This window comes from Montipora capricornis, chromosome 5 (assembly GCF_036669925.1).
Source record: "Montipora capricornis isolate CH-2021 chromosome 5, ASM3666992v2, whole genome shotgun sequence".
NCBI classification, from domain to species: domain Eukaryota; kingdom Metazoa; phylum Cnidaria; class Anthozoa; order Scleractinia; family Acroporidae; genus Montipora; species Montipora capricornis.
Window position 1 is genome coordinate 12,350,960 of NC_090887.1, and position 10,000 is coordinate 12,360,959.

Genomic DNA, 10,000 nt, shown 5'->3' on the forward strand with positions numbered 1-10,000 from the left:
TCAAAAAGTAGAATGGAACATTGCAATAACCACTTAAAACGATTGAACACCATAAAAGATATACAACAAACGGAAAGAGAAGTATGGATGGACTCAAATGGACAAGATTGAAACGGATTGCATTTGGGTAATCTTGAAAAACGTTGGCTCAGAGTTTTTCAAGTTTATGGCAAATTGCTTGGATAAGTATGTGTAATCAAATGGCGACGAGTGAAATTAGGAAATAATTTCACGCGCAAATTCTGATAATTTCCCTCGCCTAAAGGCTCGGGAAATTATCAGAATTTTGACAAAACGCAAGTGAAATTATTTCCTAATTTCACGAGAAAACCATTTGATTACTTTTTAATGTCCTGGGTGACAAATTACGCTCACAACTGGAATTGTTTTTACTGGTTTATCGCATCGAAAACTGAGAACATTAAGAAGAATACAGTTTTCGTTTAAAGCATACACTTTTGCTAAAGTTCGTAATTTTCTGAGTTTCTTCACCAAAAATACCTTTTGAATTCTTTGTGCCTGTTCTGTCTATAACTTCTTCAATGGTCACTGTCTTAAATCTCGACGCCATCTTGGCTCTGATCGAGATACCTAGAGATGTTACCATGGCAATTCTGTAATTTCACATGTGAAATTATAAATTAACGCTGAAATTTCGTGCCAAAATTAAGGAGTAATTTGTCACCCATGATATTAAGGCCAAGAATCATCTTAATTTTGATGTAACAATAATTTTATCAGTGAAGGAATTCCATATTACCATTTTTGAGTTATAAACTCATGACAAACTAAAGATTTCCCCTAAATACCCTAAAATAACGTGACACAGCCCCTTTAAGAAATGACAATGACATTGACAGAAACCAAAGGTATTATTGGACCGGTTTACATTTGTAAATTAGAAAAGTGGTCATGCTGCACATGCAGCATGCAATTTAGCATCTTTCTTTACTGTACTCTGCAAGCAACAACCTGAAAATCAACAACTGAGTCTCAGGTATTTACAGCTGTCACAATGTGAGCATACAACAAAGAACCTTTCCTTCTCTATCTTCATTACAACAATTTGTGCCAATCTAGTTCTAGGATACTTCGCTTATAAAATTGTACAAGGTGAGCAAAAAGAAGTAGGGAAAAGAAGTAGGGAAAGGATTAACTTTATTTAATATAGGTGTCTAGTCGTTCTAGTGCTGGAGTACTAATTGGGGACACTGTAAACTGAAATAATTAACAATCAATGCAAATCAAGTCAAATGTTGGTTTTTGAGGAATAATCACAAAAAGTGAACAATAGTGCAACGTTACGTGTACGTGTATATTTTGAAGTGATGTTTTCATTGCCATAGCCAACTCGCTATTAAGTCAGTGGCAGGGGCCTGTGGAAGTACATGTATAGAAGCAGGTACAAAACAAAGGTCACAGGTCATTGTTTTACCAATACAGAAACAAACCTAATCATTTACAAAGGGTGTCTCGAAAACAAAGACCCCAAGACTCCTAAGATTCTACGACTCAAAAAGGGAAGAAAGTAAGCCAAAACCCTCAATTTGGCTAACACTAGCAGTGCTGCAAACAATTTTTTTTCTTTTGAAAGGACATGTGTCCTGCTGAGTCACTATTTTGGACGGACAAAACAAAAAATTAATGTGGTCGGACATACAAAAAACAAAAAATGCAAAATAATAAAAAAAGATGAATATGTGTATATACATTGAACATTTTGCCATTTAAAAATTGTACATAATTATATATAATTATACGCTACCTTTAGGGAGTGAAGCAAAGGACCTACTACATAATTATGTGCCTGAAGAAACTTTTTTTCTTCGTAAAAATAATGTCATTTGGTCCAACCACATTTGGTCCTCCCTAGGCCTAAAGTTGGGTTTTAGGCCTAGGGTTAGCCAAATTGAGAGTTTTGGGTTACTTTCTTCTTTTTCGAGTCTTAGGATCTTAGGGGTCTTGGGGTCTTTGTTTTCAAGACACCTGGCGTTTACAAATGCTCACATTAGGCCTAAGGTTAGCTTTATTAAATGGATGTTTTGGACACTTTCTGTATTGGTAAAACAATGACCTGTGACCTGTGCTTAGTACCTGCTGCATGTATAGCTTATACAGTCATGTAGTTTAATTGGCTGCACGCAGTGGTGGCTGTGACAAATGCATTTTTGGAATTCTTTTTACCTGAATATTATTTCTGCCCTGAGGTAGTTTCCAATTCCATTGAAGTACTTTTGATTGTGCATAACTTCACAAAGAGGTTTATCAAATATCCTGTCATTCAAATTTTCAAGAATGTTTGAACGGAATCTGTCATACTCAAACATTGGATCAGGGCCACGATCTTTGGACCAATGATCAGTCACCTCCCATCGACCAAATCTGAATAATTTATAAAGAAGAAAAAAACATAACGTTTATAAAACTATGAATGACTGACCACCATGCAGTAATATCATGCTACAAAACCTAGCAAAAAATTTCCTGACATTGTTCAGTGCATTTCAGAGCTATGCAGCATGTTTTGTTCACTCATTTATTTACTTTAGATATACATTGTACTGTCATACGGGATTCCCTCTTTAAGTAATTATAATAATTATAATATAATAATAATATATAATATATTATATATTATATATATATATATATATATATATATATATATATATATATATATTATAATATATAATATATAATAATATAATTATAATAATACTCTTTAAGTAATGACTGGAAAGAATGTGAATGGCACGGTCTCCCTTTTGTAGGTTTCTGGTCACAGATAATTTGGAACCTTCAATTCACAGTTTTGTATGGATGTCCTTGAGGTATTTACCCGTTTGTATGACATTAAAGGAGATTTCTTGAATATGTTTGCCAGCAATAGCTGGCTTTAAATAAAACTCTAGTTACAGGTCAGTATTCCTTGAAGATTTGACACTGCTGGGTTTTACAGTACATATATGTTGTGACAAATGGTAGAATTTTTTCGCTGGTTTTGGCTTTTTGTTTAAGCGCTGACTGTCTTCAGAAAAAAATGACCTTAGATAGAGTTCTCTCGATAAGAATGATGCCTAGGGAAGCCTCGCTCTTCAAGGCAGGCTTTGAATCGAAGGGCACCACAACTGTCATCCTTAATAAAAATGACAAAATACAGGAGGCAATTAAAGGTCCAGCTCAACAACCAGGACCACTATAAACCTCTTGAAAAGCCCATGGCTAAAGAAGCTTTTCATAGAGTCAGTGATATCATCTCTGAACTCTGAAGGAAAACACATTGACCATATGACAAGAAAGTGGCTTCAGCAAACCCCTAACCTGCCTTGGGTCCCAATCTTTCACAATCTAACCAAAATCCACAAACCAAGGCCAGGTGGTAGACCGATAATCTTGGTCTGCGATGGCCCAACACAATATTATTGTTTGTGAATAATCTATTACAGCATATTGCCCAAAAGCAAAAATCGTATCTTAAATATACCACTGGTTTTATCAATTTTATAGAAAAAAAAAAGGTGTCACACGACACCATTCTGGTTTCTATGGATGTAACCAGCTTGTACACATACAGTGTACATGTATATCCCACAAGAGGAGGGCATAAGAACAGTATGTAGAACATACAACGACTTCTACAATAGTAATCCTCGTGTCCCCAAATGCTTTCTGGAACAAAATGCTTGGCATCATTCTCCAAGAAAACTCTTTTGAGTTTAGCGGAGAAAACTACCTCCAAGTCCACGGGCCAGCCATGGGAACAAAAATGGCAGTATCTTTTGCCAACATTTTCATGGCAGAAATTGAAACAAATATGCTAAGCCAGAGCAAAGTTAAACCAACAGTACATGGAAATAAACAGGAAATCAACCCGTTCATTGCACAAGCTAACAACTTCCACCCAAATATAAAGTTTACAGCTGAAATTTCAGAGAAGGAGATCACTTTCCTAAACAAAACAGTATAAAAAGAGAATGATTCGAAAAAGAATCCATTCTCGATATCAGAACACACAGTCATTGTATCACAAGCCGACTGAAACCTTCCAATACACGCATTTTACCACTTGAAACCCGCCTGGTTCCAAGAAGGTTTTTATCAAAGAAAAAGCAATTAGGCTCCTCCGCACAAACTCCTCAAAAACAACATTTGAGAGAACTCTATCTAAGGTCATTTTTTTTCTGGAAGACAGTTGGCACTTAAACAAAAAGCCAAAATGGGCCAGAAAATTCTACCATTTGTCACAACATACAACCAAGCAGTGTCAAATCTTCAAGCAATACTGATGTGCAACTGGAGTTTTATTCAAAACCAGCCATTGCTGGCAAACATATTCAAGAAACCTCCTTTAACCCTTTCACCCCCGTGGGGTTCCCCATTGACGAGTAAAATCGTATGGCGTTAGAGTAAAATCTATAAGTGGCACCCTTGGGAGTGAAAGGGTTAATGGGGACATAGTTTTTGAGTGAATCTAGCTGTTGTTAACCCTTTCACCCCCATGAGGTTCCCCAATGACGAGTAAAATCGTCTGGCGTTAGACAGAGTAAAATCTATAAGTGGCACTCTTGTGAGTGAAAGGGTTAATAGCGGAGATCTGTGCGTGCCTTCAGTGCGCACACGGAGCACCATAGTTAAGAAAATATGGTAACCCATGGATGCGCGAACTTTTTATAGCCATGACGTCATCAACCATCCGTACGTATGTATATACGTCCCCCCACCCCTCCATGTATGCCAATGTGACCAGTATCATGCTAGTTTACAGCATACATCTTTGATATTATACATCCATGTTTTGATCAATTGACACCGGTATCCGCTGACCAGTATCACATGACCATATCGCGTGCTCAAGCTTAGAGCTCACCGAGGTCAGCTGTTTTTTTTTTAAGTTGACTGCTGACCAGGTACTGGTTTTCGATTGGATTGTAGGCTCTGCCCAGGTTAATTCACCTAAACATAAGCAAGGCTTCATTTTTTGCGGGCTTTCTGTGGCTCGACGCGGCTACATGGCCATCCTACGTCAACTATAGTTCTTACACAGTCAACACTTTTCGTGTTCAGGTGGAAAATGGTTTGGAAAATGTTTTCTTTCTGCATTTTTTGCTGGTTTTAATCCAGTTTTGACATAATTATTATGATAGCTGTGGTCCACACTCGTGGCTACGCAGTTATTCAAGTCAAGCATCAGAGGGATATAAACTCAAAGCTGAGTGTTTATTTTTAATTTGCTTAGAGGTGCTTGTTTCTCTGTATTGCAATTTTTGGCATACACTGTTATATCTTTAGAAGCTCTGATAAGGTTACATGATGCCTGGAGGACCTATGAATAGAACAGAAACGAAAGGAGAGCGAAATAGAATGACAACGTCAAAACAGAATACCAGTCATAGCTCATACTTGGTGCAAGAAGTTACTCCACAAATTCTTTCCTTGGGCACTAAACCATTTGTTATTTTCAAAAAGTAGTTTAATCAGTTTTTGCTTTGTTCTGGAATGAAAATCGAATTTTTATTGTCAACTGGAATTAAATAACAATTATCTGTACTCTTTTGGACATAAAGAAAAAGTTGATTTGTTTGTCTGTTTTGCTCTAAAGTGTGATCGAATAAGTGCTTTTTAATCCGTTTGCCCAACTGGTTTTCGATGTGCCTCGACAGTAACAAGAAAATTTGCCCTTATGTTATAAACACGTAATCGCAATGAGTTCTCATAAAATTAGGGGAAATTTCACTAGCTTGTGTTTTCAGAAGGTTGTTTAAAACACCTAAACGTTGTTTAAGTGTTGGAGCGGATCTTGTTTGAAGTTCATCCTTTCTCGGTTGCACTGCCATAATTATTTTGCCGATTCAATGTTCCAAGCCAACCTGGCATATTTCAATGAAATACATCAAAATGTGAATGATCTTGTTTTCAGAGATAAAGTGGAATAAAATACAACAGTAAAACTCTTCTTTGACCTTGAACTGACTGAAGTTTTTTTTATGGCTTCTACATGTAATTTTAGCGTGATTCCTATTCGCTGGCTTTCTTCCTTTTCCATTCACTCACTGAGGGTTTGCTTGTTTTCTTTTAAAACTCATGCGGTTCAAGAAAAATTCACTGCCAAACTGGTGAATTCCAAAGCAAATTTCACTCGAAACACCAATATCGTACTCATCGCTTCGTGACTCATGCGATATCGGTTTTTAACGTAAAATTAAGTGTGGAATTCACTAGTTAGGCAATGAATTTTTCTACAGAAGAAAGCAAAGAAAATGATTTAATCATTAAAGCAGCAACCGGAAACATGAAAACGCGGACAACTCGAAACCTTTTATTTTCCCTTACCCTACAGGCAGTAAGAATAAATAACCCGGGAGCTTCGCTTTTAGGCTTGGCTAAGTCTATATATTATTATACAAACGGGGTAAATCCCTCAAGGACATGCTCGTTACAGCAAAACTGTGAATTGAAGGTTTCCGAATTATCTGTAACCACAAACCCACAAGAGGGAGACTGTGCAGGTCTGTCACATTATTTCAAACACCAAAATTTAATTCTTACTCCCAATTATATCGAACAAGTGCCAATTATAGTCAACATGTGTTTATTATACAATATACATGTAGATGGATGCAGAAGCCAGAGGCTTATATGTACAGTATATGGCATTGGTCTGGTCAAACATGATATCCAAAACAATAAAGTTAGCTTGAATTACAATAAATTGAGTGGAAAGGTTACCAGAGCTTCAACATAATCAAATACTACTACTAATAACAATCATTAAGTAAAGTACGATCGTCCGGGTGAGTGTAGTCCTGAGAAGGACTGTTTGAGATGACATTGACTGACGTTTCGACAACCTGAGCGGAAGTCATGTTCAGAGTCTATAAGAACTCCGGTCGTAGTATCTACTGACGTTACACAAATCACTTGACTCTGAAGATGTCTTAATTCCGCTCAGGTTGTCGAAACGTCAGTCAATGTCATCTCAAACAGTCCTTCTCAGGACTACACTCACAAAGACGATCGTACTTTACTTAATGATATGACTCCTGGTTTCAAACCATTTACAATAATAATAATAATAATAATAATAGAGCAGAAGGCAGTTTTATCGTACACCCTAAACATAGCAAGGTCATTCAAGGTTATTAAGGAATATAAACTCTTGTTCCTTTCTCAAATGTTGGTTCGTTAGTTATTACCAATTGGTTTGTAAATAGGTTTAACAGTAGGGATTGTTACACAATAGTGCCTTTTCCTACTTATATTTGTAAGCATACTTACGTACTACATACTGCATAATAATAATAATAATAATATTATTATTATTATTATTATTATCCGGCCACCCCCGTTTACAGGGATAAACCCGGATCAAAATTGGATTGATGATGATGATGATGATGATTATTATTATTATTATTGTTGTTGCACCACAATTTTCTGTTAAAAGCTGTAGAATTTCTTGGAAAAAGTAAAGAGAGCCTCTAGTTCCTCCAACAAGGTCATCCAAAATATAATATGTGCACATTGCTTTGTACAGCTGTAAGTCATGCCTGTTTGTGGTGGTAGCACATCTTGTTGCACCTCTCACTATTACTGTGAAAAGTTAGCAGAGAGTACAATGTATAAAACTCTAAAAAAGACCACTAATTTGCATATGAATGGGTAACTTTAGCTGGGGATTTTGCTCTTCATACTGATTTTCAAAAAAGCTTTTCAGTTTAAAATTAATTGTAATTCAAATGGGCCAAGAAATTTTTGTTTTTGAACAGGTTCTGTCCAGACCTTAAAAACGAGCCCTCTATATCTATCATATTCAAAAATGGCCGCTAAGTAATAATATTAGACCTTTGTCTTTATGCTAATCATCCTCACTGGACCTGGTTAGCACAAACAAAATTCAAAAGAATTTTCATTCAAAGTGAGGCTAGCGAGGATGATTAGCACAAAGACAAAAGAATCACTTCTTCATCACCATTTATGAATATGGTCTATAGGGGGGAGTGGGGGAGAGTGTGTATAAACATTGGAATGACACATTGTCATTTGCTTTGGCATCTTTGTTACGCTGGGAGCAACAACAGAATTCAGGGCTGCACAGGATCACCACATGCAATTTTGAACAAGGAAGTAGACAACGGGATTATTGTTATGTAATTATTGTTATGCAACAGAATTGAATTGCCATATATTCTGCTGTTTATCCTGCAACTCCTTTCTAATAAAAGAATGAAATAAGGGCTGATGCATGCAAGTCACAAATAATTTTATGAATGAATAGACAAACCTTCTAACATCCACAAAGCTCAGCACCTTTAATGGCTTTTCCTTCGAGTAGAAGTTCAGATGTGCATGCTTATGCATGTCTGCAATTGAACCAAAAGTGAACTTGCCCGACATCCCAAACCTAAAGAGGATCCTCAGCCTTGCCGGTTTGCAATCGATCTCCTTCATGGATCCCTTTTTTTTACAATCGGAGTCAACGGAAGTTAAAATCAACGCCATCTCTTTGCCTCTGGACTCTGCATGGATGGAGTAATCACACACAGGAAATTCGACGTCCGGATTCTTCGTGCTAACAGCTGATTTCACGATCTTTCCGCTAAAAATGCGCCCCTTGCAAACTTCGTTGACCATCAGGCTGTTTTTGTGAAGTTCTGGTCCCTCCGGCATGGCTAAATCCTCCAAAATATAAACTGGTGAAACTACACACACGACTTCAATGCATTCCTTGAAATTTTCACCCTGCTAGGATCGATTTCGCGCGTTCGAAGAAGTCAAGAAGGACACTTCGTGACAAATACATGTCATCGTAACGTAAAAAAGCGCGTACTCTGATTGGCCAGAGCGTTTACCAGATTTGTCAACAAAAACCGAGAGCTCGGGGTACGGCTCATTCCACTGGAAAGATTCCGAAAAAGATGGAAATCCCCAGACGTGTTCCTCTTTCCCCGTTCCAACCAAAATGACCGGAAAATTTCTGTACCATTTGCAAACTCCCCCTTGACCCGGTTCACCTCGGCCCCTTTTCCCGGCTTTCGACAAGAAGACCTTAGACAGAAATGACCAGAACCAGGTTGCTGACCAGCGGTTTTCGTCAAAACAATGGTTTGCTGGGGGTGCTCAGTCTCGCGGGCTCTGAAAACCTGGTTGTGATCATTGTTAACGTTATTTAAGGGTTTTCCTTTCGACACTGCAGATGCACTGCAGATGCGAAACGCCAGACCGGGAAGATCCTGAATTTCATTCCAACCGGATTTTCCGTGCAAATGGTAAACGCCCCTGCACAATAACCGACCAGTGGCAGTGTCCTGCCGAAAATGCTGAATTTTTTTTGAGAAAAGACTTCGAAATGTAATGTTTGCAAGCCTGTGTGAAAGACGGCTCTACGAGTTGATTCCTTCCATAGGTGTCGGCGCAGAGATTACATAAAACAATAGCAACAAAAGCAAGAAAACAAAACAACTCGAAATAAAGGCAAATCCCAAGTGACCAAAAATACAATGCGACGAGTTAGGGAGCGAGAAGAATTCAAAGATGTTATGGTTATCTTATAAAAAAAATAGTAAACGTTTCAGCGTGTACTACTGAGTTACAGTTGCACTTGGGAGGTTTGCTAAGCTGGGATGTAGGCCATTCAAAGTAGTACGATAATCGGTGGCAACGTCGGCGCTCGGCATTACCGTGGCGACCAGGATATCGTCAACGTACCTCCTGTACAGACAGGGCATCAAGTCATTATGTTTAAAGTGCCCACAACCCCAAAATAATTTTTTTCGCTAAAATAAATCTTTGCACCTGTTCGAGACGCATTGCGGCCATTTTTTCCTTTTTCTAACAAATCCTGCTATTTTATAGGCTTCGGAAGTTGCGAAAATCCAAGCATCTTTTGTTCACGACCGAATGAGAAGGGGAGTGGGTCTATTCCTGTTTTTACGTCACAATCTACTTTGCATGCATTTTTACAAAGAGTTAATGTAATGTAAATCAGTTTGTGACGTAAAAA

At 37.7% G+C, this 10,000-nt stretch overlaps 1 protein-coding gene across 2 annotated transcripts in view; it reads right to left on the minus strand.

The window, feature by feature from the left end:
• Positions 1 to 8,775, minus strand: part of LOC138049527 (endonuclease 8-like 1) — a 29,406-nt gene extending 20,631 nt beyond the window's left edge. For both annotated transcript variants that reach the window (XM_068895837.1, XM_068895838.1), the window contains exons 1-2: positions 8,282 to 8,775; positions 2,185 to 2,382 (exon numbers count right to left, since the gene is read on the minus strand). In XM_068895837.1, the coding sequence (XP_068751938.1) occupies positions 2,185 to 2,382; positions 8,282 to 8,667 (584 nt within the window). In that variant the 5' untranslated portion in view covers positions 8,668 to 8,775. The remainder of the gene's footprint in view (positions 1 to 2,184; positions 2,383 to 8,281) is intronic.
• Between the last annotated feature and the right edge of the window lie 1,225 nt (positions 8,776 to 10,000).